Here is a 27,788-nt window from a genome sequence, read left to right on the forward strand (position 1 = left end):
CTTCTCAACCGTTATTTTACTCTCTTGGCTCTTGAGCGGTCGTGGCCTTCACTTGATGAACTCACGTATAGGGGAGTATCCACCGCAGCTCACCCTGTATATCCATCTCCACGTGCCTTAGTGCTTTCTAACTTTCTTAAACGCCTAAACTCTTCTCTTATAAGTATGGATATTCCCACGGTACTCAGTCGGGCCCCTAAACGGATTGAGGATTGGAACGTCAGATCCAATGGGTCAAACTTGACAGGTCGAGATAGAAATCGGGGTATGAGGCGGGGGATGCCCCGCACACCCGCACGTCACCCGCGCTCGCCCGCACCGGGTTAGCGTTCCCTCCCCGAATGCCATCTCAACCTGCCGTGTACTATACAGTAATATATTCTTCTATACCTGACTAAAGAGGTAAATAAATCGCTTACCGCAGAAACGCGTAAGCGTTACGCTATGTCTGGCGCATAGGCTGTTCTTATCGCGAACTTACAATTAAACCGCGGTAAATAATAAAATAATATTATGTACAAGTAAAAATCAATCTTTAAAAAGTCTAGAGGGCCGCACCGGGCAAAGCGCGTCACTTACGCAAATCTCGAAGCAAAAATATCGCCTTTTAGTAAAATGTTCATATTGAAATCGCACAAAGGACGATTTAGAAAATATAAGTAAATTGAAAAGAAATATTTTGTACTCATATTTTTTTCCATAAATTAAATAATATAGTAGAGCCCAGCCTATTCGGTTAACGTATAGGTAGGTACCTACTTGAAAAATCGATATATGAATAGAAAAAAAAACTGAATACGCATTGCAGAGGAAAGCAGTGCTCATACTATACTGCATGTGTTCTGATGAATATTTAAATTCTTTTTGATTACACAAACAGTGCTCGTATATGTATAAAATAAAAGGATAAACTAACTGACTGCCATAAGTACTGTTCGAATCCATATCTAAACAACTTGACTTTTGCATGTCCTTAATGTGTGTGTTTTATGTGCTCTTATTATAAAGTGATGAAAAAAACGGTTTTCATAAATACACCTGGCACTGGCTTCGCTTACAATATATCAGCTGGTCAGATATTAACTACTATTGTTCTAGCAGTCTTACTAGTAGATGCTAAAATTAAACAACCTGCCCTTTAATTGAGAGTTTTTAATTACGTACGTGGTTTTTGAGAGGGAGACAAAATCTTGAAATACAGTTTTCTTATAGGTTAGATATCTATTTATCATCATGATCAACCCATCACCGGCTCAGTACAGAACACGGGTCTTATCTCAGAGGGAGAAGGGTTTTGGCGATAGTCTACCACGCTGGTCAAGTGCGGATTGGCAGACTTCATACATCTTTAAGAACATTATAGAGAAATCTCAGGCATGCAAGTTTCCTCGCGATGTTTTCCTTCACCGTTAAACCAAGTGATATTTAATTACTTAAAACGCACATAACGCATATATTATTATAACTCCGAAAAGTGGTGCGTGCCCGGGATCGAACCCCCGACCTCAGGGCATTTATGTTTGTATGGTAGGGTTAAGTTTATTTAAAACTACGGGATATCAATTATATTATATTAGATCATAAATTGGTACGAATGTTGGGAACGCCAATATTGACCGGACTAAAATATAATTTATATCCCGTAGTTTGAAATCAGCTTAACATTTATTTTGCCGGTTATATTATAGTTGCGTCGTTTGTGGGAAAACCGATTACTAAGCACTAAAGCAGGCTACAATAGCGGTCCGAAGTATATGAATACGTAATTGTATGTAAACATTGTATCGAATGGAATGGACCCCTTTTTAGGGTTCCCTACCCGAAGGGTGCCGACGGGACCATAATGAGGGATTCTTGTTACATTTTTGAACTGAGGTAGAGCTATCTACCTATTCTAAAGTAAATTAAGTACAATAAAAATTATTTTCGTAAATGTGTTTGACTGCCCTTCTGTGTTGATAGTTGATACATACCTACTAGCAAATACCTACTAATGGAAGTCAGCAGATCAGTTGTACCTATAGGTTAAATGAATCATTAGCCATTTAAGAATGATCACACTTGTTTTAATAACATTAGGTAGGTACCTGGAATATTATAACATTGAAATTGTTTTATTGAAAACATTGACTTATGACGCCGTATTTTCATACCTACTTTACTTAGGAATTATATGCCTATTTAACCATTTCTGTCTTTATGTGTAAGGGTCTGGGAAGCCAAGGCATTATCCTAGGAAACCCTTACAATTATTGGAAGAAAGAAAGAAAGAAAAAAAGATGTTTATTTTCCAAACTGTGCCACACATTACATCTTATAGCTAAGAGCTGGTTATTCTGGCGCTTCTTGCACCTGAGCATTAAGCCCAACATGCTTCAAGCAAAAGAAGCGCCGGAACAAACTGTCATGTGTGGCACAACCCGAAAAAGGGTCCCAGCTCAGCGTTATGCTGTATGCCTTGATGCACAAAAACAGACAGTACTGATATTCAGCTAGTACCCTGAACCGGGTGACGGAATCATAATCTATCAAGTATCAACTAATCAACTACTAACAATTCTAATTTAAAACTACATATATTAAAGACAGAAGCTGTGGTAGCGTAGTGGTTAGGACGTCCGCCTTCCAATCGGAGGTCGGGGGTTCGATCCCGGGCACGCATCTCTAACTTTTCGGAGTTATGTGCGTTTTTAAGTAATTAAAATATCACTTGCTTTAACGGTGAAGGAAAACATCGTGAGGAAACCTGCATGCATGAGAGTTCTCCATAATGTTCTCAAAGGTGTGTGAAGTCTGCCAATCCGCACATGGCCAGCGTGATAGACTATGGCCAAAACCCTCCTCACTCTGAGAGGAGACCTGTGCTCTGTAGTGAGCCGGTGATGGGTTGATCATGATCATGATGATATTAAAGACGTCCATACAACTAGTTTTCTTAGATATTTTTGATGAAGACCTGAGCCGAGCTTAGTCTTTATTATTGAATTGATTTAATGAGTGTGTAATTTATTTTTCATTTTTCGCTAGATGATGCCCGCGACTTCGTCCGCGTGAATTTAGATTTTTGAAAATCCTGTATGAAGATTTTCCGGGATAAACAGAACACTGTGTCACTCTTCAGATCTTCAACCTATATCCATCTCCGGGATGTAAGCTTACTCTGTACCAAATTTCATCAATATCGGTTAAACTGTTGAGTCGTGAATAGCTAGCAGACAGACACACTTTCGCATATTTTATAACTAGATGATGCCCGCGACTTCGTCCGCGTGGATTTAGGTTCTTTAAATCCCGTGGGAACTCTTTAATTTTCCGGGATAAAAAGTAGCCTATGTCCTTCCCAACTCTGTACCAAATTTCATCAAAATCGGTTGAACGGTTGGGCCGTAAACAGCTAGCAGACAGACAAGCAGTCGCACTTTCGCATTTATAATATTAGTATGGACTATGGATTAAGATGCTTCACTAAACATTTAACTAAGCGTACCCTGTTTTCAGCAAAATACAATACTGTAACTTGTGTTTTATTTTGTGTTACAGTTTCCTGGACGATCTCGACCGGTTAGGTGCCAGAGATTACCAACCCACCGAGCAAGATATTTTAAGAACTAGAGTCAAAACCACTGGCATTGTCGAAGTGCACTTCTCCTTCAAAAACCTTAATTTCAAGTGAGTTTAATTGTCAAATCCAGAAACGTATCTTGAGGTACGCTTACGCGGCAATTGAAATTGCGCAATTCCAGGCAATTTAATCAATTATGACGTCATGACTACCTACAAATTTCAACAATGTTACGCGAAATAATTTATCCAGATTGCTCTACTTGTTGCTCCATTCTCATACGTGTTGCTGAAAAACAATTGCTTAAAAAGTTGCCCATGTAAGAGCACCATTACAGCTTTTGAGCAACTTAATAAATAAACTTACAACGGAACCCTCGGTGCGCGAGACGGACTCGCCCACTGAGGGTTCCGTACTGGAGTATTTTTTTCGACATTTTGCACGATAAATCAAAAACTATTATGCATAAAAATTAATAAAAATCTGTTTTAGAATGTACTAGTAAATCCCTTTCATATGATACCCCACTTTTTATAGTTACCGTACCGTATGTAATGTAGGTATGTATTTTGTATAATATGTATATGTATTTTTTTCAAATCCCGTGCGAACTCTTTGATTTTCTGGGATATACGTAGTACCTACAATCAAGTCTTAAACAGCTATATCCATGCAAAAAAATCACCTCAAAAAAAAAACTGAATCAGCTATTACAAGTAAGGATAGGATAGCCTCTAAACTTGTATCTCTCTGATAACATTTTATTTTATTTGGAAAACCAACATTTTAAATTGATCTTAATAGTTTTAAATTAGGTAACTAGGAGCTAATAATAGGTTTAGGGTACATTTTGTCTGGATATGTGAACATCTGGCGTTGATATGTTCCAGATTATTCGACGTAGGCGGGCAGCGGTCGGAGAGAAAGAAATGGATCCACTGTTTCGAAGACGTTACCGCGATCATATTCTGCGTCGCCATGTCCGAGTACGACCAAGTGTTGCACGAAGACGAGACAACGGTAAACAGCCTACCAATATTACTAGCTGATGCCCGCGAGTTCGCGTGGGTATAGGTTTTTAAAAATCCCGTGAGAACTCTTTGATTTTCCGGGATAAAAAGTACCCTATGTGTTAATCCAGGTATTATTATTATTATTATTTTTGCTTATTTCTAAACCTAACTTTTACAATTTTGTTTCTTATAGTACTATGATATAATATACTACAATTTTTTAGATAAGGATCCCTTATTGGGTATAGGCCTCCCCCAGTTTCTGCCATTTAACTCTATCTTTTGCATTTTTGATCCAGTTTTTACCCGCTATGGGTATCAAATCGTCACACCAGCGTGACCTTGGTCTTCCCACTCGTCTTTTTCCTGAAGGGCCAGGCCATGTAGTTGTTGCAAGAGTCCATCTTTGATCAGTTGTTCTAGCCAGGTGTCCTGACCATCTCCATTTTAATTGTATTGCTCGTTGCAATGCATTGGTCAGCTTTGTCTTTTTTCTTATACTATTGTTTGTGACTTTATGTAGCCTGCGTAACTTTAAGATGCTTCTCTCCATAGCTCTTTGGCAAACGGCTATCTTCTGCTTGATTTTGTTGGTATAGACCCAGGTCTGACTGGCGTACGTTAGCGTAGGGAGTATACATGTATCCATTATAATTCTTTTTATGTGCATTCTGTAGTCTCCTTTCATAATCTCTTTTTGTCCAGGTATAATCTGTCTCTATTCCAAATTCCAGCCAAAGCTGTCCAGTAGTTTTAGCATGAAAGTGTAATAAACACACACAAACACACACATTTTCGCCTTTATAACACGCCCCAGCTATGCTCGAGTGGATTTTTTGAAAATCAGTGAGGGGGTAGAATTTATAAAAATCCTGAAACACTTATTTCTTGGTCATGAAAGGAACCTATTATCAAAATTTCAAGTTTCTAACCCTAACCGGTTTGATAGATTAGTCAGTCTTTTAAGACGAATATTAATGTCAAAGAACTGTAGAATTTGTGTTATAAGGAGACTAAGAAATGAGTTTTTAAACATTCACCTGAATGTGAAAAAATTACTACATATAGTACGCGACAGGTCGTGATGGCAATCGGGGTATGAGGCAGGGCGTCCCCACCCCGTTTGCCATCCCGACCTGTCGCGTACCTTACATACAGTTTGTGTGCATAATATCATACACTCATTTTAGATTATAGCTGTTATCTATTTTGTTTACGTACATAGTTACATAACTTTGGGCAGATAAATTTTTCTCCTTCACTGTTGTTTACAGAATTTTATAATAGATATTGTAGGTATGTAAGATTTTTTTCTCTAAAAGGTTTTTTATTAGCTGCCTCATCTTTGGTTAAAAGATTAGTCTGTCAGTAAATGTTTAGAAAGTTATTAGCCTTGAAATATCTCCCTATTTTTAGGTAAATGAGGCAACTTCGAGTCAAAGCTACTTATCAATGTCCGCGACTCCCGCAATCCGCGTTGATTTAGGTTTAAAAAATCCCGTGAGAACTTGATTTCCCGGGATAAAAAGTAGCCAGTGTCTTTCCCCGGAATGCAAGTTATCTCTGTACCAAAAATAAAAATTGGTTAATCGGATGGGCCTTTAAAAGGCCTGTCGGAACTCTTTTATTTTCCGGGACAAAAATAGCCTACGTCCATCCCTGGAATGCAAGCTCTGTACCAAATTTCGTCAAAATCGGTTAAACGGATGGGCCGTGAAATGCTAGCAGACAGACAGATATTGTGGCTAATTCCGTTGTATACAATCTCTAAACGAAACTAAAAGGACAGTCTAAATCTATTGCTATCTCTTTCATAATGTTGCTTGCGGAAAAGGATAGCACTAGATTTAGACATCTAAATTTAGTTTAGTTTAGAGATTGTGTACAAGGGAATCAGCCCCACTGTGGCTAATTCTCTTTTACACAATCTCTAAACTAATCTAAAATGGCACGTCTAAATCTATTGCTTTTCCTTTTAAAATTTTGCTTGCGGAAAAGGATAGCACTTGATAATTTAGTTTAGTTTAGAGATTGTGTACAAGAGAATCGGCCCCACTTTCGCATTATAATATTACTAGCTTATGCTCGCGACTTCGTCCGCGTGGACTACATAAATTTCAAAATCCCTTCTTAGCGGATAATAGCTATCTGCATGCCAAATTTCAGCCAGATCCGTCTAGTAGTTTGAGCTGTGCGTTGATAGATCAGTCAGTCAGTCAGTCAGTCAGTCACCTTTTGCTTTTATATATTTAAGAAGTATGGATAGTATGTACATCGCGCATTTGATCTTAAATCTTAAATGCGGAATGAACGATTAGAGCTACTGAAAACTTTAAGAGTAAGCAAAGAAAAACAAAGGCAGCAAAGGAAAAAAAAACTTAAATTGTCCCCTTACGTTAATCATGCAATATTCGTGTTTCCAGAACCGTATGCAGGAGAGTCTGAAGCTGTTCGACTCCATCTGCAACAACAAGTGGTTCACGGACACCAGCATCATCCTGTTCCTCAACAAGAAGGATCTGTTCGAGGAGAAGATACGCAAGTCCCCGCTCACCATATGCTTCCCTGAGTACACAGGTATGTGCTTCAAGCATATTTATATATTTTGTGATGTCTTTAAAATCCCACTGGAACTCTGATTTTTCGAGATAAAAAGGAACTTTTTTTAATTTTATTACATGTTTTACAAATAATGCTATTTTATAGCATAAAAAAATTTGGGTTAAAGGACCATTTATTAGGGTTCCGTACCTCAAAAGGAAGAAAAGAAAACCTTATAGGCTTATAGGATCACTTCGTTGTCTGTATTGTCAAGACAAGGGAATCAAAACATATAGGGTACTTCCCGTTTTCCTAGAATCATGAAATTGGGCAGGTAGACGTCTTAGAAAAATCTGAAAACCGTGAATTTGTGGTTACATGACAAAAAATAATACTGTTTAATCAGACAAAGGAACATCATCATATAATTTTCTTATATTATCGTATATGTATATTAATGATAAATGGTGCTAAACAAATTTGTGTCGAAATCTGAAATACTAGTATATTGTAATTAGGCGATCCTCAGGAATGTCCTGAGGGTAGGAAACATGAAAATACTAAAAAATTATTCAAAGTTTAAATGCATTCACAACATGAAACATTTCAGCTTTGCCTAGTCTAAAACTACCAAGTGCGGATTGGCAGACTTCACAGACCTTTTAGAACATTATGGAGAACTCAGGCATGCAGTGATATTTATTTACTTAAAACGCACATAACTCCAAAACCTACCAAGTTTGCTGTCGTGTTAAAAATGTTCTTTTTGGTACCGTCCAGGTGCGCAAGAGTACGGCGAAGCGGCCGCGTACATCCAAGCGCAGTTCGAGGCTAAAAACAAATCCACCACCAAGGAGATCTACTGCCACATGACGTGCGCTACCGACACCAACAACATCCAGTTCGTGTTTGACGCCGTCACCGACGTCATCATCGCCAACAACCTGCGCGGCTGCGGCCTCTACTAGGCGCCCACCCACACCCACCCTACACCCATACACCGCAGGGTGCGGCGAGGCGGCCGCGTACAGGCAACGAGTCCAACCAAGGAGAACAACTTGTACAGCTGCAGCCTCTATTACACACCCATGCCTATACACTCTCACACCCTAGCGTGGTTGCGTCTACACCTGACACAAGCAAGGCTGTACTCTGTCTCGCTCACTCATAGCCAATGGCTTATAAGTAGAGATGGTCATTATTGCTACTTTGAAATGATTTTTATTTGATGAAATTATTTTACTTCATAGGCGATTTTTCACAGAAAGTGTTTTTATCAATTTTTGCATTTACAATCCTATGCTACATTAATTTAAATAGGAATTATGATCAATATCAATAGCACTGATAGTTCACAGGTGGTTTTTCACGGAAAGTGAATTTTTGCACTTATGACTGTAAGTGTGAAAATTCGCTTTGCGTAAAAAATAGCTAACGACTGTATGCTACATTGATTTATCAGCTTTTTAACACACAGCGATGTGAGTGTTCTCGGCCGCACGCACTTAGCTCCAGTCGCGCGCGAAATTAAAAGAAAAAAAGTTAAATGTAATAATTTTCAGACTGTGAAATTTTGTTTCGTTATTTTTCACAGGTAACTTTATGTAAGATAGCAAGTGTTACAAGTGAAAAGGCTTTTTACGTGATTTTTTACATCTTACCTGTGAAACAGTCCATCTCTATGCCAATGGGTGTCCGTGCCATGTGCATTTCAACCTATGAGGTGAATCTATTTGAGATTTCTTAAGTTACCTCTGTGCCATTATTCTACATTGCTGAGGGTCGTCACGCCTTCCCATTAATCACGAGATTGTTGGGGTTTGTTGGGATTATATTGTACTAAAGTGTATGAGGTTGATCGACAAATAAATACAGTGTCTGTTAAAATATAGAAGGTTCTGGGCAAGTATTGATTAACAATCAATACTATTATCCTTGCGATTGTAATAGGCTGTAGGCCGATCTTTAAATCAAGATGATTGAGAAGATGAATCCTTCAATCAATTTTAAAATGCATAATATATATGTATTATGATTTGGTAGATGCGACAACGTTAGGGTGTATTGAAGTAACCACAAAAGTTCTGATTTTCACATCATTTGTATGAGATCAATAACTGCCAATTATTTCATTCAATAATAATAAAAACATAACAATATATTAATGTGATCAATTTTAGCGTTTAAACTATCGTGAGTGATTTCCATTGTAATCCGGCTTTACTCACGTATTTAACTACTGTGTTAGTTGGGCTAACGTCGACTAAATACGTGAGTAAAACCGGATTCTTCTATATTTATAATCTGATCGATGGTAACGAACTTACCATTGCTATAAAAAGTTGATTCATAAGCAGACAATTGTATGTATAGTTTTTATAGCAGAATCTGTTTTTTTTAATCTTAATATTGAACTAGATAAGGGTTATTTTTGCAGTTACTCATTCAAATGAGTGCATTGAAAAATCGAATTTTTTAAGTTATGATTATTGATTGTTCCAACATCCATTCGTCGAATTCTTTTACAATACATTTTATACACAAATTAAAAACTGTAGTAAAATGTTACATAAATTGTTATTGAATTATATTGTGGTGTTATGAAAAGCAATATATATTTCAAAACATACTCCCCCGAGTACTGAAATGAATTTTAAAAGTTAACATAAGTTTTGTTTGACAGTACTCGATGGTTACTCCGTACCTTGTAAATAAAGACGTATAGTAAAAGAAATTGACGTACTAAAGAGCTAATTATTGTCTTATTAATTACGTAATAACAATGTCGCCTCCAAACAAAGTGGAACTCACGAACTCTATTATAGTCCGTACAAAATAACTTCTCACGCGCCATTTTAACTATACGAGTCAACTGTCATGGCAAAAGTACGGTTCCCCTTTGAAATAAGGGCTTAAATCGTACTTTTGACATGACAATTAACACAAAGTTAAAGTGGCGCGTTAGAAGTCATTTTGTACGCATAATAACCGTTTTCTGAGAGGCGTACGGTTTCAATACTAATTAATAAAAAAAGGTCGTTTTATATTTACAGACATAAAATAAAACCTTTACTTTTCTGTGTAAGTATATCTTGGAAATATTTCTGGAACTGGTATTCAGTTGAATTGTGTGAAATTAGTATGACTCTTTACACTTAGCCTTTTGTGATTCAGTGGAAAGCTATAAATATAACAAAAGTTGTAATGTGTGTGGACAGAAAATAAATGAGGCTGTGTGCGTCCACGCCAATTATAGCGGTCTTTTTTTTCGTCTCAAATCATAATACTTTTCAACCAAAAGATGTCCACACTGACAAAAACTGGCACTTATAACTGTGTTTTGACACTGAAGTTTTCGCCAAACACGACACACAACTCAAATTTTTGATAGTGTGGATGCTGCTCCATGTGTTTTATTTTTCAAATATTTCGTTAAGCACACCATTTACAATACACTTGATATTATGAGGCGAAAAATTGCTTTTGAATCGTCAAAAGAATCTACCACTTCTAGTTTGGAATGCCTTTCCTACCGAGAAGAACCAGCAAGAAAATTTGAGTGAGGTATAGTACGCGACAGGTTGAAATGGCAATCGGGGAGGGAACGCCGCGCACACCCGTACAGCCCCCGCGCTAACCCGGTGCGGGCGAGCGCGGGTGCCATCTCAACCTGTCGCGGACTGTACATTGTCTGTAGATATGAAATAATCTAGATAACTCGTTTCTTAGAATGTAAGTATTATCAGTCATGTATTAAGTAAATCGCTGCATTTTTATAATTTAGCCTCAATCGCTGTGTTTGGACTCGACGTGAAATGATACCATTGGATGACTCTTTCATATTTATCATAGGATGTATTTTCGTGGATATACAACATTTCTTCCCACCCCGCTGCTCTTGTAACGTATTACAGATATACTCACAATCGCCATTTGATATATAAAACAAGATATGCAGTCTTGAACTTGAATGAAGATGTGTCTGAAAAAATGATTGAAGATTAGCACATATTTACTGAAATATTTTAATTTAATTTAGATTTGCAACAAAATCATATTAATTACAATAATAAATACGACATAATTTATCATAAGTATCTTAAACTGAGCGTAGTTTGAGCATAGTAGTTTGACTTGCTAAAGTTTCAGTTAGAAGGAGACAGATTTATGTCAGCAATATAGAACTGTCTCGTTTTAACAGTGTCTTAAGTCTGAGCAAAATCTTCAGAGCAAATCTTATTTGGCACTAAGAAACTTGAATCTTTTTATAAATACTATACAGTTTCACTTTTGGTTTTTAATGTGGACACATTTTTTGGTTTTCTATATCAACGGCCACAGCATATCAATGTCACATCTATGCAGAGTGGTGGGAGCATTGTATGTATAATATTATAATGAGAAGTAAGCTTTTTCGATATACCTGTGGGCTTATTCTGCAAGGTTTTGACGTTTATCGACTCACTGTTGCTACTCGGGCGCCACCTGGCATACCGTCACCACAAATCTGTCGTGACACAGTTAGGGAACTTGTAACAAAACGTTGAGGCTTCGACGTCACTGGCAGGCGTCAAGAGTTCCTATATTTGATGCTAGATAGTCTATGAACCGCCTATTTTTCTTTGATTTCATGTCACCCGTAGCCTAATATTTGACATATCGTCGATACAGGATCAAACCGAGAGTTCCCTCTAGTTCACTCTGGTCGTGTTGCCAGCAGCGATCGCTTGTCAACATGATAGCAGACCCAGAGTTTGACAGTTACAATGTGATAATCGCAATGAGTTCTTATTGATTGGCTATCACATTCGCTATTGGCTAAATGCATGTTGCACAATTGGAGTAACAATGCCACCATAAAAGCACAATTGCGATTGTTACAATATGATAATCACAACTTTAGTGCTAGTCGTAACGACAGTTTGCATTAAATGACAGCTCGCGACAGTAGCACGAGAGTCGCTAAATGTCAAAATAAAGTTGTAACTTAAATTATAAGTCCTCTGATGTGCAATCAAGCTTCGGGCGTTCTATGTTACGTGCTCTAAAAGCGGTGTGCAACTAGATCCAACTATGTATCCTCCCACTGTATTATAAAGCATAATTATTGTACTCTGTAGTTTAAACGTCGCGTCAAACTTTATGGCCGGTCTGAAGTTAGTACGCATTAAAAAAATAGGGTTCCACACAACATATAACCATTCAGAAGTCGAATTAAAATATAGCATATTCACAACCCTGGTAAAAGGCCGCCATTTTTTGAAACACTCTCGTAGATGTCAAAAAAGCTTTATCTATTTGGGGTATAGCACTCTCGTAATACTTACTGCCGCCGCATTTTCCAAGGAATTCAAAACGAGAACGTAGTATTATACCCCTTTCTATATTAAAACTTTAATTAAAATATCTAGATTTCAGAAATGAAAAAGTCATTTTGGACAATCTTTATAATCTAAATATATAAATGGAAAAGCTGACTGACTGACTGACTGACTGCTCTATCAACGCATAGTTTTAAACTACTGGACGGATTGTTGGCACGCAGATAGCTATTCTGACGTAGGATGTCTACGCAAAGAAAGGATTTTTGAAATCCAACCCCTAAGGGGGTAAAAAAGGTTTTTGAAATTTGTGTAGTCCACGCGGACGAGGTCGTGGGCATAAGCTAGTATAACATATTACAATATCGAGTCTTACATTATATTATGCGCAAATTCGACCGACCAAAAATTTTGCCGCGATTTATTTTCATATAGATATGAATATTGCACCCTCTTAGCTCAGTCGAAAAGTTTAGGTATCTAAAATAGTGATCGATTCTAAATTTTGGTGCTAGGCATAAAATTTTGTAAAAAGATTTTCTTGGTTGTGTTTGCGGTCTAGTTGCGACACTGTCGAGTCCGGTCTATTGTTTCACATTGAACATATTGTGTCTGAAGAAAAGTGACTCAATTCAAATATGTATTTGTTTTTTTTTTTCAAATATAGTGTTGATCACCAGATTAAACTGCGGAATGTAATTTCTCATTAACAGTTAAAAGAGTCTTAATTTTGATTGGATTTTGCTGATAACATAAAAACGTTAGCTTTGAGTTAGGTCACTTGTTGAAGCTGTCTGTATTGTAGTATTTGAACGTGAAACAACTCGTCTGGGCTCGGGACGCATGCGCTTATATACTCACTCTCTTACGGACCAAAACCAGAAAGGAACCAATATTTAGTGCAGAACTGTAGTGAGATGCATGAGTACGTTCGCAGGCCTACTTTAACTGATACAAAATATCATTCCATTATTAGGTAATATCACTTACGATGAAAAATTATTTTTTTATAAACTTTTGAATGCACAAACTGTAACCACTTCGTATTAAGGATATTGGTTTGGCGTGTAATACCTTGTAAGGTGTATCCTGGAACAAAACAAATATTGTTTAAGTTAAGCGACATACTATGCACAAACTTTATTCCTACGAGAGAATTAGTTCGTTATGCCATATAAAAGTATATATAGTTCTTTTGTGTTCATATTTTTTCTATATCACTTTTACAGTAACCTTAAGATAGCATTTTAAGATCTACTCGTGTACGCAATTATAAAGATCATTTTAGGTATTTATTTTATCTAGCGTATTTATATTAAAACATATAAGTTTGAAGTATAATTTTAAAATTAACTAAGTGTAACGGAACATTGTCATGTAAGTGTCGGTGATTATTTTGTGAAGTGGGTGGAGGCCGGCCGCCTGGGCGCTGCCGGTGACCCTGACGTTACCATAGCCTGGGTTCAGTTACGTTATGTGTAAGATATGTGAGTATATAAACTTGTATACACTCGCGAATTGGCGTAATCAACATTATACATATATAAACTATATAACATAATTTATTATTAATACTAAAATTAAAGAGAAATCTTACTTTTAAGAGTTAGGACAGTAACTGTATCAATAAACATTAATTAATAATGCAATTAGGCAGTAACTTTTACTATTATCATAGTTAGGTGATTTATTTTCATTTTATGTTGAATATGAGAATGTAAAAAGTGATTACTTAAATGAAAATGTAACGCCTACGGTGACCGCGCGGGCCACTCCGAGCGCTGTCTCACATTGGTAGTGTGAAACCAAAGATTCACTTAAGTAATGGCTCGTTGTAAGATTGTATTGGAAGCTAGGGTAAGTTTTGTCGGAAGCGACACGCTCTCGCTGTCTACTATACTCGCGACTAAATTCTTTAACGTTTGTAGCTTCGACATTTGCGTCGATGTTTTGGGAATATACGCATCGTCTCTGCGATATTCACGTCAAAAGTACCGACGACAATCGCGTCGCATCGTTGACGACATGCGCGACATTCGCAAGTGGAGAGTGGCCCGCGACTCGAGCGTTCGTCGCTCGCTTGTTGCTAGGTAGGTTTTTTACTGTTATATAACAATACGTGTATGTAAAACGGAACTAATAAATATAATTAGCGCAGTTCAACATTCAATCCCAAAACGTATAATTTAGGTAAGCTTCATTCTACATTTAGAGGATCGGCGGTGTAGGGCCGCCGCGTCCACGCCGTGCGCCGCCCCGCGGCTCTGTTCGTTGCATTTCGATGTGTTCCTCCGCCGCTCACCATTAACTTGTATACTTTAATATTTCGAGTGAATGTGATGTAAATTTTGTACACTGCCGCATTGTTTATTCGCTCGAATCACGTTTAGTTTGTAAGTAACGCGACAATCCGACACGCACATGTCTCAACGCGCAACATCACCTAGATAGGGATACGTAAATTGCGCACAAAATATGCACTGGCTGTCGCATACGCTCGACCGTGGCGCTCGATCGCCATCGCTCGCAAGCTCGATGCGACCTTCGGCCGAGGCACGTCACGTGATTAAGGGCTTCTTATTCGAAGACTGAAATGTTGCGGCTCAAGGTATCGCGCTCATTATAGATTCACGTTGGAGATTCTATGAAGTTTCAAGTTAGCGCTCATCGGGCCGGAATAGCTGGGTCTTTCGAAACCGTGTAACCATGCAGTTCAGGCTCTTATCGGACCGACATACAGCGTTAAAAGTAACAATTCAGTTGTAATTATATACGAAACGTTGAAATTTTCGTGTTTTAAGTCGTCGATATGTGTCATCACAGTGCTTCATTCATGTTTACCAAAGTTATAACTAACCTCACTATTTATACTGTATGTTCTTGATAGACTTTCGTCTTGGCAAGGGCGGAGGTGCGACGCAGACTATTGTAGGCGCGGCCCCGGCGTCGAATATTATAGTCGCATGGGTACCAAGGAATGTAAAATGTTTAAAGTTGATGGCATGTAAGGTAGCGCGTCGGGCCGCGCGGAGCGGTCCCAGTCTATGAACAACAGCAAGCGTTTTAAGAAAGTAAAATTTTAGTCACTAGTGGGTAATTTTTGAATGTGATTCAATCTTATCTTTATTTTTCTATATCGAGTGACTTGTAACTTTATTTCTTTATGTTCAGACCTTTTTTTTGTAATGCATTTACTGAGAGCGAAGTATTTAACCAACGATGTAAGTAAAAGAATATTTTCTCTTTTTTGTATCTCGTCTGCACTGGTATTTTTTATTGAATTTACTATAAATGTACTTTAAGTGTATAATTTTAAATAATTACTGAAAATGATTATATTCTAATTTTTATGTTCAAATAATTATGTTTGTTTTATTTAATTATCCTTTCCATCCTGTTCACACAGTAGGTATTAATCGATTCTAAGGTGATAGACACCTCATGACTATGTATAGTACACGATAGGTTGAAATGGAAATCGGGGAGGGGACGCCCCGCACAGCCCCCGCGCTAACCCGGTGCGGGCAAGCGCGAGTGATGTGCGGGGCGTCCCCTCGCCTCTTACCTCGATTGCCATCTCCACCTGTTGCGGACTAATACACAGATTAGGATAAGGCTGCATATAAATCAGGACAAAAACTTCTTCCACACTTCATCCTACACGCGAGAAATGAAAGGTCCAAACGCCTTGATTATTCTTCACACTATTTCACGCGGGTATGATTTGTATAGTACCTAGGTAATCAGACAACAGTTAAACGCGGTGAAACATGACGTGATGACGTGGTGATGGTAATATTTTTAAATTTGTCACTGACCATGAATCCAGAACCGTCAAGCGAGTAGAAAAAAAGAGAAAGCACTGCGCAAACATCTGTGACAAACGCCAAGTGACAATTTAGTTTTTCTTTGTGAAATCTTGTCTGTGGTTTGGTTTCAAGTTTGTGTTTTTACATTTCATTATAATTTTATTTTTCGCTTTAATTAACAATGAAAGACGTAATCGATGTGATGGCTCTTCAAAGTAATAGACGCGAAAGACGGCTAGCTGATTACCGGAGCGGGCCTGGCCATAGTTTAGCAACAAACTTCATATTCGAATGCGGTATCAAACTTGGCTTGCAACCGGCTACCGTTGCTACGGCAGCGATATTTTACCACAAATTCTTTAAGGAAGCTGATAAAAATGATTATGATTGCTACGTGATTTGTACAGCTTGTCTGTGTGCAGCTGGGAAGTCAAGAGATGAGCCTGTGAGGTTACGTGATGCAGTTAACGTAGCTCATAATTCTATTAACCGTGGAGCTGGTCCTTTGGAGCTGGGTGAGGAGTATTGGTCATGGAGAGGTGCAGTGGCTCAAGCGGAACTTCTAGTGCTGCGTCTACTGGGGTTTAACTTAGACGCGCCTTCTCCGCATAGATATTTGCTGCACTATTTACGTTCGCTACAAGAATGGTTTCCTGCGTCGCAGTGGCGATCTGCACCGATAGCTCGAACTGCCATGGCTTTCCTACAAGATTTTCATCATTCGCCGTCTATTCTGGACTACAGAGCGCCACATATTGCAGTTGCTTGCTTAACTCTGGCTTTACATGTACTTGGAGTATCAGTACCACTAGCATCAACTTTAGATGATGATGCAGCATGGTATTCCGTAAGTGTACCTTAATTTTGCCTGTATCCTGCCTGTGTAATTAATAGTCTAGGCTCTGATTCACTGTAACTTTCAAATTGTATATTGCACTAAACCACAATTTGCAATGTCAAGTTATAAAGATCAAAGATGCCCAATTAGGGCTGGCGCACATCTTGTGGGAAGTAGTGAAGAGCATTTTTCGTTGTCAAACCATTATTGACTACTCCTCACCTTGGACTGATACAGAAAAAAAAATTGATACAACTAGTTTTCGAAAGCAAAAGAAAAAGTCCAACCGGCATTAATGATGTCAATTGAATTTTGATATTATCATTTCAACACATACATGGATGCATAAAACAAAGTTGATAATGAATTGGCTATGAAAAATGCTGTATGCACCTTGCCTGATTTGCATTGACGCTCAAAGTGTTCAGACACTTTATGTGGTCAATATTAAAAGAATTTATGATTTAATTATTCAGGGTGTTTATTTCATATAAATTCACTATTTAAAATTATTGCAAAACAGTGTATTTAACCCACTTTTAAATCAAAAATGCATGTGCTTTTATTAAATATTGTATGTAGAATATTATATCTAATACTTTGGATTTTTTCAGGTTTTCACAAAAGATTTACATAAAGAGAAGAACTGGGAAATAATGGAGAAAATAATGCAAGTCTACAGCAAAGAACCAGAACCTATATAATTAAAAATGTATTTTTACTACTGACAAAACTTGAGATAGTAAATTTATTTTAAATAAAGTTTGCTGACCTAATGTGTATGTTATTTACCAATACATTACCCCACTACCATTGTAATTAATAATTATTAAAATCACTGAACTCAATTCTTTCAGTTGCATTTAGGAAAGTTATTTTGACCATTAATGAAAGCACAAGTCAACCTTTTGTAAACTTTGGATATCCCTCTCTCCGTCTAGGGGAATAGATGAGCTCACATTTCCGAGTATCCACCCTAGGTGGGATAAACCGAATAGCTCATTCAGACTTGTTCAACCCACTGCTGTTATTGATGTCATGTTAAAGTTTAAACCCCAGCCAGACTTGTAAACATGCCCTCCACATTGGTCTCCACTGGTGGTTAACAACAGTGATTACAATGAATTTTTGTTGCAAACAAGTGTTTACACTGTTGTAAACCACCAGTGGAGATCGATGTGGAGATGGCTTGTTAGCGACAGTCTGGCACAGACTAAGGTCAAGGGTGAGATCTATAGAGTGCACTCTGACTTTGCTCAGTCTTAAGACACGGTTAAAACGAGACAGCGTTATGTAGCTGGCATAAATCTGTCCCTTTTTAACAGTATCTGAAGTCTGAGCAAAGTCAAAGTGCGCTCTATAGATCTCAGCCTATGACTGGGGGCACGCGATGCGTTGCGGCGCCGCACCGCAAATATATCAGCGGGCACGAGCGGTGCGGCGCCGCAACGTTGTTATGTCGCAGCGGCGCCGTAGCCGTCTCGGTAGTTGCAAGTCCGGTGCGGCGCTGGAACGCATCGTGTGACATGCCACAGATATTTCTATGTACGACGCAGCGATACCGCTCCGGCGCCGCCGCAACGTATCGTGTGCCCCAGCTCTTACAACTGCCCCTTAACAGAATCTAATTAATTCTAAAATTTTAGTATCACTGCAGTGTCAATCAATAGGAGAAATATGAAATTATGAATCCTAAAATTTGTAAAATAATCAAATTGTTATTAACGGATGGCTAATAGGGGTGTATCGATGAAAGTAAACAACATTATAGATCTACAAACAAATATAATTCAGTTTTCTAACATTTTACGATACATAATTTTTATAAATGTACAGGATAAGCTCATGATGTGGGTAAAGCGGCACTAGTTCCGACCGGCTAGTGGCTACCAGGTCAGGTGCAGTAAAGTGATGAAGGCGGCATGCCGCTTTGATATGCTTTAGTGTGGAACAGGTATGACTTACGGCTAACAATATGATTGCAGACAATATGAAATGCTTGACCAATGTGCTGTCGGGTTACAAATCTACATTAGACACCAATGACTAGTAATTAATTTATAAAAAATTACGCTACGTTTTAAGCGTATCGAATTTCAATTTTTCATCAAACCATCAGAACTGCTCCCGAGTATAATCAAGGAGTCTCTTGCGGACATTTCTGTGCGTCCCTTTGGAAGACAACAGAATTGAGTCACCTTTGAGTTGCATATCCAACAAAATGTTTGTGCTTTTTATACATAAATAGCGTACTGCACAAAATCTTTTTACTCTGAATTATTTATTAGTAAGCTGCCCAAATCGAAAAAATTTGGTCATTTAAACTAATTTATTTACCTTTTTCGAAAGATAAAAACGTACCTAATGCTGTCTGACTTCTTCAAATACCTACAGTATTTTATGACCAGTTTTTTTCTATTTGAGTTTGAACTTTAGATTCCTAATCGTTTAAGGTTATAAACATCAGTATAAAGAGGAATATTATATGTCTTAAATGCTATTACAATCAATCTAATTTAATAAGACTGGTTGGCTCTTTTCATATTTTTCAGAAACTGTGAACAATATAGTTTCCAGCTTGATAATTTTGTGGATGCATATAGAGCTGTTAAAACTACTAATAAACTTCTGCTAAAACTAACTGCTCCCGTTCTAAATTTCACGTTGTTTCGAAAATAATTATGAAGACGACCAGTATTATAAAATTACATCAAACTATTTAAATCTATTAATAAATAAATTCCACACTGACATAATTTCCGACATCCATGCAAACCACGTATTATAATTTAAATGACAGTAATTATTGCACAATACTATGATCTACTGGGTACCAATACATGGGGACACACAGTGGTATTAAAACGGTGGACATACCCGTTACGGCGGTTACGCACTCATCCGATCTGAGTCAGTGAAAGTACGTTTCGAAGTAGTCATAGAACTATTAGTATGGTAGCTTATGACATTATGACGTAGATATTTTTATTATAGTATCCGTATTTTCACGGATTCGGACCAGATGAGTGTGTGTTCGCTTTTAGGGTACTAGCACACTCGATACTTTAATCATGTTAATGGAACCGTTATCACTGACACAATAAAATCATATTGGCGGACACGATCACCGTTGTATCATGATCATGATCGCAAGTTAGTACGCAAAATAATGTGATATATATTTATGATACCCATTGATTCTACCTAAAAGTGCTTTTGCACATGACGTTTTCGCGCGTAATCGACCGTTTCACGAAAGCATATCAAGAGATATAAATTGACGAGTGGCTTTTATGAATTATGATACATTTAACGCGCGTTTGTTCGCGTGAAAAACTATCCTTAATCACATCAAATGCTTTGTCACTGAACTGTGACGCGTCAACGATAACGGAAATCGAAAGATCGCAAAGTTTATTTTTATTTTATTTATTTATTTATTCATTTATTCATTTGCTTTCATGGTTACATGAAGCCCCGTTAGGGCATTGCAAAGTTAGGTACATTAACAAATACATACATGCTAAATATATAATTATTATACAATAACATGCAAGCTACGTGTTACATTCTTTTATAATAGATTTTATCAGGTAATTATCAGGTAGTTATTGATATTAAGAGTGTCGATTGTGCTAAGGCCCTGTTACATGGAAGTGTCAATATAAATATGTATCATAGAAGAGAATCTTCACACACACCCATACAACTATATACGAATATACTAGGAATATGTATGTTGTACGAATACAATTTGTAGAACCCAATAAATATATTATGTTCTAAAAAATCTATAATATAATAAATAATCAGACCGGCTGATGATTTCAATACATAATCACTGAAAATGTGTTCACAATTATTTTAAAGTATATAATGATATTATTATTTAATCATTGCAATAATATAATAAATATAAGTAGAGCATATGAATAAATTCTGTTACAATTTGAACGTTAAACCACGGTGCACATAGTTACTCTAAAAACTTTTTTTATCAATCGAACCTAATTCCGTGAGATAACAATATATGAATAAAATCGATATACATCCGCCCCTTATAATAATTTACTCACGTCATGTCCACATAGAAAAGGCAGTTTTCAAGTCAAAACACGAGATTAACATTAGAGGCAAGTGAAGTTAACGTGTGTCCTGGTATGAAATAGGCACTTGAAGTGAATCTAACTATCGCCACGCAATTTGAAAAATAAAACATTCATTTGACAACATAAATAAAGCATTTTACATAAACTTCGTTAATCAGCAACTGGGGAATGTAATAATGTATTGCCCTATTCAAATGCTAACAGGCACGGTAGAGGTGTCTACAGATTTGTTAGATTTGTGGCAATCGTCATGATGGCTAATCCTGTTGTATTGTACTTACACAATCTCTAAACTAAACTAAAATGACAGGTCTCAATATATTGCCATCCTTTTCATAATGCTCCCTGCGGAAAAGGATAACATTAGATTTAGAGCTTTCAATTTAACTTAGTTTAGAGATTATGTATAATAGAAATAGCCACATTATCGCTCGATAATGTGGCTCGATGCTCTGACGATCTATAAGATCTGTTAGCTTCGTTACAGTTGCATGTGCATGATCGATAAAATATCAAAGAAGCGATCGACAAAAAATATAATGCTGATTGTGTGGTGTGAAAACATGTCAATTTGCAAATATCGAGCAAATCTGTAGGCATCTTAAGACACCTCCCGCTAAATAATAATGTTGGTATTATAAGTTGTGAGTGAAGTTAGCAGGAGGTGCAAAACCTAGTCTTTTAGGATTTGAATAGTGTATCTTTGAGGTATGCAGCCCTGTCGCTTAGAAAACGTTAAGTTGCAAGCATAAAAACTATGGACGAATATAACGGTACGAAACGTTAATACTTATTCCGTTTTATACTAGTCTCTAAACTTAATTAACAGGTCTAGAAGTAGTGCTATTTGTTTCATAATATTGGTAGTCTCCGATCAAAGGTTGATATCTAGCCAAAGCCGAAACCGCTATCACCATAATCTTCCGTGGAAGCAGAAGGTTTAATATTACCTTTTGTAATTCGCGAATGCTAAAAACCCTCGACTTCGACCAAAACTTCATCCCATCTTGGTTTTGCCAACGGTAGTTTTTTGGTCCAAGCCCTTTTGCCCTGCTAAAAATGGATATCATTACTTTTGGAACTGTTGATTAAAATTTTAGAGATTTTTATGTCACCAAATTAGTACCATTATTATCGGGTGAGCGGTATATAACAGTGACAAATAAAATTAGTAACATCTCTCAGCATCACTTAATATTTTCAATAAAATAAAAACAATAAAGTCTTCTATGGCAACTGAAATATTTTGTACAATCTTTGTACACGGCGTCAAACAATAAATAACACCACACCCTCAGAATTCGACTACAATAATAATAATAATAAAACTCCATAAATTTACTAGTCTACAAATATTTAAATTACAATAAGAAGTGACAAAAACTAACTACTACATGTAAATATAGACTTAAATATTACAGTGCTACATATGATTTTATGTATTCACCCTACTTTGGCTGGATTTTACAAATGAAGAGTTGTCGATTTTTTTCCCTCTAATTTTTAATAATACTGGGACGCTCTACTTGAGGTTACACGAAGGTGCCGATTTGGTATTTAGTTAATTTTTTAAGTATTCACATGTATTCCTCATCGATGTAAAAAGAAAAGATCAGACCAACCTATTTTAGTTTAGAACTACAAATTATGTTGTACACAGTCTCTTAAATTAAATTGACAGGTTTATATATATTGCTATCCCTTTCATAATGCTATCTGCGGAGAAGGATAGCACTAGTTTTAGACCTGTCAATTCAGTTAAGAGATTGTGTACAACAGCCACAATGTCAACATTGTGAACTTAGATGCTAGTCTTGAGCATGATGGGCGTTTCGTAGCGTAGAACTTATATTTTAAGTTAATATTTTTTTACGTCCTTCAGATACTCTACATTTAGTTTAGAGACAACCAGAATCGACACCGAAGGCGCGTTAAATAAAGTTCAGAACACACCAACACACACACCGATTGCTAAGCCTGAATAATTTACGCACTCACACAAACATTACATATGTAGTTACCAATACAACTGAAAAGATGGAGTATCTATCTATAAGATAAAACGCCAAACACACTCTGGTTATGACATGACGTGACGTCAGATATGACATGACACTCAATACAAGATGGAGATCCGTGACGGCTTCTCATAGTTTGAGAATTTACACACGATAACTAAGGCTGTTTTGGGCTTCGGAGATGGTCAAGCACGTACATTTTGCTTGAGTCGAGTCATTTAAGTGCTTGACGGTGATCGATGCGATTTTAATTTTTTTGCTTGACGCGACGTTCGGAGTTCGGTCTTGACGGTCGCATCAAGCAGCTTGATTCGACCGTCAAATAGCTTAATCAAGCAAACAAAACTACGTGCTTGACGTCAAGCCGCTTGACTGTTTCAGAAGTCCTTTTGACCTATTTCATACGTTTCCTTGTATTACAATTTTTATGAGCCGCTGTCGTGACGCAGTGCTGCCATCACGTATTCAGTGTCGTGCTGCTGCCGTCACGAATTTGTCTAAGTGTTTCGGGGCTTTATATAAAATATGAGTTGTTGCGCTCAAGTATGATACTGTCAATATACATGTTACAACGTTAACACACCTCAGATCTGTTCAGCAAATAGTCAACGGCAAACAAAACAAATAACGAACGCACTAAATTCTAAAATATAGGAAAAAAGGTAATAATATATTATAAAAAATAATAGTGAACATAAATAACTCTTTTTTTCTTAATAAAATATTAAATTACTAATTTTTTTTTAAATAGTTTGCAATACAATACAATACAATTTTCATCGAGACCTTAATTCTTACATAAGAGTAAGCCCTCAATCTTTAAATTCGCAATGTCCCTTTTAAACTACAATTTAATTATTAATTATTATAAAAAAAAATACAAATTTGGCATTTAAAGAACCGGCCAAGTGCAAGTCAGGCTCGCGCGATGAGGGTTCCGTACTAGTTGTATTTTTTCGACATTTTGCAGGATAATTCAAAAACTATGATACATAAAAATAAATAAAAATCTGTTTTAGAATGCACAGGTGAAGACCTTTCATATGATACCCCTCTTGATATAGTTATCTTACTTAGAAAATTGAAAATACTAATTATTAGTTCATGACCACAATTTAATTTTTTTTGTGATGTTCACCACAAATTCACGGTTTTCAGATTTTCCCCCAAATGTCATCTATAAAATCTACCTACCTGCCAAATTTCATGATTCTAGGTCAACGGGAAGTACCCTGTAGGTTTCTTGACTGACCGACCGACAGACAGATAGACAGACAACAAAGTGATCCTACAAGGGTTCCGTTTTTCCTTTTGAGGTACGGAACCCTAAAAACCGCTCATATTACATCCTCAATAAACATATTATTATAAAATTAATTTTTGTTAATGAAATAAATAATTAATTAGTAGGTAAGTGAAAAGATTTAATCTAGTCACCGATTATTTATTATTATTATCTAATCAAGGTATATTAATCTTGTATCATATTATAGAGAAAAGCCTGTGTCAAAATACCTTAGTATGGCGGCTGAAAAATATCCTAAAATTAGATAGAGAAGAACGTCCAATAGTATTGCATTGCCGTCCCACTACTAGAAACATTTTAATTGATAAAAAGAGATGCCTTCTCAGTTAATAAAGAGGTTTTAATCCTTCCACATCTTAAAAAAAAGCAACCGTGGCCTTACAAAGATTTCGATCTGCCATAAAACCAGCGGGACAAATAAAAAAGTTTAATTTCATTCTGACTAGTTTCTATTAATTGATGGACCAATTTAATTAAATTATTATTTGAAACAATGACCGAGATAGGTTGATCTAATCACGCCAGCTGCCATATTATTATTATGTAATGTCAATGCTCTATAATTTATTGTTTCATCAATTGGGTATTTTCCTACTTTTGAATTTGATAAATATTATTATTTTATTATAAACTAGGATAAAAATAATGACGTACGCTGAAAAATATATTAAAATCCAACTAAGATTTACGAAGTTACAGGCATTTTAATTTTGGAGTGGGAGGGTAGTCTATCCCTTTCTCGCAAAACGAAAATTTGTACGAAACCGCACGAAGCTACTATGGCATTAGTAAGGTGTGACGTCAAATTGCTATATCGCTGTCTAATCAGAAATATTTAAATGCTTATAACTTTTTTGTTATTTGATCGATTTAATTAGTTTTTTCAGTTTACGTCATTATTTTTATCCTAGTTTATGATAAAGTAATAAAAAAATTGGGAGTCAAATACCCAACTTTATTTCCTTCTTACATGTTGCCACGGTCGACTATGTGAAGACAATGCAAGGATATCTATATTTACATAGCTACTAAGGCATTTTATCTATCTAAAATAAGCGTATTATTGTTTTTAATGCAATATTATTGGACGCTCGTAGTTTAAGGACTCCCCCCTTCCTTTACATCGTAATCTATAACAACTTATCGGTTAAAATAACATGGCACTTTTTAAACAAATTCATTATTTGTAAATAATATGGTATTGTTGCACCTTTAGAACTTCAGTGATACAAAATATGACTCAAAATATCGAATTTTTATGATCTGCGTGTGGATTAAATTAAAGAAAGCCATTTTCGTTCTAAAGGGGATAAAGGTATTTAGGTAAGTAAACAGTTTAAACAATAACAGATTGCAAATAATGAAAATAATATATTGAGACTATGCTGTTACTGGACCAAAGCTTGGGGACGTGCTCAACAGAGCAAAGTGGTACTTCGCGCCCGAGCACAGGCTCCTTCTCTATAAAGCACAAGTCCGCCCACACATGGAGTACTGCTCTCACCGTTGGGCTGGAGCACCCCAGTACCAACTCCTTCTATTTGATCGGATCCAAAGGCGGGCTGTTCGACTTCTGGACGATCCCAAACTAACTGGCTCGTTGGAAAGCCTGGAGCACCGCAGAGACGTTAGCTCTCTATGCGTGTTCTATCGCCTTTATAATGGTGGAGTGCTCTGAAGAGCTTTTTGACCTCATTCCACCCTCATTTTTCTAAAACCGCACCGCGCGCCACCGTAAGGAATTTCACCCTCACCACCTGGGTGTCTGGTGCACTTCGACCGTGCGCTGTGCCAGATCCTTCTTTCCACGCACATGCAAACTGTGGAACCAACTCCCATCGGCGGTGTTCCCACAAGATTACAACATGGGGTTATTCAAGGGGCGGACCAACAAATTCCTAAAAGGCCGGCAACGGATCGGCGGTTCCTCTGGTGCTGCAAATGTTCATGGGCGGTGGTAATCACTTAACATCAGGTGACTCGCCTGCTCGTTTGCTCCCTATCTCTATTAAAAAAAATCATACTTTTTAACGTTTGAAGGCTGGGCGCTAAAAGTTTCTGTCACTGAATACCAAAGCGTACGTCCTACAGTCCGATCCGGCAAAACTCCAGTCTGCGGAGTCTGGTATAAAATGTATGAGCAGAGACGCTTCCGGCGTGCGTTAACAATATTTCTTACCTAGATAAGTTCTGATAATTTACGCCTCAGCCACTCATAATCTCTAGTATTAAAACAGCATAATCTCTAGATAAGGAAAGGTCTGAAATGACAAATATAAGAGCGGTTTCACATTAGTGTTTTTTGCGCGTATATAAATAAGCTCATTGTTGTATCCGCATCTCGTACGACCGTAGACGTATTTATAACAAGCTCGTACAAGGTAAGCTTAACAAAGTATAAGCGTCGTTTCTTCAAGCTCGAAATGTAACTTTGATTAATCCCGCGCGTATGCGTATGCCAAATCGAGCATAAAATGCGAAAAAAACCCGCTAGTCTGAAACCGCCCTTAAACGAAAAGGTTTTCAGACAATAAATTAGGTGTAGAACTTAAGTAGCTCAAACAGATTTCTAATACTTTTTTTTGGATTACAGGTCGCAAGTCGCTAACAAGTTTGAATGGAACAGCGATCTGTATAAAGGGTATCGCGTAAGGGGTAGGGGGGTGTACGCGCAGCGGTGGTCGCTCATCGCACGTCGGCCAGGTTGGTGGAGTCGCCGAACAGCTTGGCGAGCTGCTCCTCGTAGTCGTCGATGTTGCGTTTCATGATCTCCATGCACGGGCCCAGCAGCCGCTCGAACGTCTCCACGTCCAGGACTGACCAAGAGAAAATACCTTGTTAAAACCGGTCAAGTGCGAGTCGGACTCGCACACGAAGGGTACCGTACCATTGTATAACAAATCTTAAACATGTGTAATAAAAATTTGCAAGTTAAGGACGGACAGCGCCATCTTGATATGATTTAATAAACTAATTATTTCAGGAACACAATTTTTTGTGATGAAACCACAAATTCACGGTTTTCGGATTTTTTCCTTTACTTGTGCTATAAGACATCGCTTTGACAATCTTTAATTTTTATAATATTAAAAAATAAATAAACAAATTTGTAGTTTTTGAGGCCAAAACTTTTGATTCTTTGAACATCCAAAATGTGTCTCAACACCGCTTTTGGAACGTATTTCGCCTTAATAATCGCAATCGATTGATACGCGTTGTCACAACTAGACCACATGTCCTTCGAACGGCTAGATCTAGTTCAGCTAGGGTA

General features: G+C 37.2%; 3 protein-coding genes across 4 annotated transcripts in view; 2 read left to right on the top strand and 1 right to left on the bottom strand.

Annotated features, from left to right (window-relative positions):
• Positions 1–15,799, top strand: part of Galphao (G protein alpha o subunit) — a 70,592-nt gene extending 54,793 nt beyond the window's left edge. For both annotated transcript variants that reach the window (XM_034979244.2, XM_034979243.2), the window contains exons 5-8: positions 3,541–3,669; positions 4,453–4,582; positions 6,999–7,152; positions 7,897–15,799. In XM_034979244.2, coding sequence (XP_034835135.1) covers positions 3,541–3,669; positions 4,453–4,582; positions 6,999–7,152; positions 7,897–8,084 — 601 coding nt within the window. In that variant the 3' untranslated portion in view covers positions 8,085–15,799. The remainder of the gene's footprint in view (positions 1–3,540; positions 3,670–4,452; positions 4,583–6,998; positions 7,153–7,896) is intronic.
• Positions 15,800–16,333: 534 nt separating this feature from the next.
• Positions 16,334–17,860, top strand: koko (cyclin Q). The gene is made up of 2 exons (XM_034979246.2): positions 16,334–17,093; positions 17,699–17,860. The coding sequence occupies exons 1-2, from the start codon at positions 16,428–16,430 to the stop codon at positions 17,786–17,788; spliced, it is 756 nt and encodes a 251-aa protein (XP_034835137.1). The 5' UTR covers positions 16,334–16,427; the 3' UTR covers positions 17,789–17,860.
• A 989-nt stretch (positions 17,861–18,849) lies between these two features.
• The window catches only part of Pka-R2 (cAMP-dependent protein kinase type II regulatory subunit), a 29,236-nt gene continuing 20,297 nt past the window's right edge, over positions 18,850–27,788 (bottom strand). The window contains exon 7 of the mRNA XM_034979242.2: positions 18,850–27,333. Coding sequence (XP_034835133.1) covers positions 27,203–27,333 — 131 coding nt within the window. The 3' untranslated portion in view covers positions 18,850–27,202. The remainder of the gene's footprint in view (positions 27,334–27,788) is intronic.

This window comes from Maniola hyperantus, chromosome 20, assembly GCF_902806685.2.
Source record: "Maniola hyperantus chromosome 20, iAphHyp1.2, whole genome shotgun sequence".
NCBI lineage: Eukaryota > Metazoa > Arthropoda > Insecta > Lepidoptera > Nymphalidae > Maniola > Maniola hyperantus.

Coding starts and splice junctions, on each gene's coding strand:
- koko (XM_034979246.2), top strand. CDS start 16,428: ATGAAAGACGTAATCGATGTGATGGCTCTTCAAAGTAATAGACGCGAA. Junction 17,094..17,698: donor ATGATGCAGCATGGTATTCC/GTAAGTGTACCT, acceptor GGATTTTTTCAG/GTTTTCACAAAAGATTTACA.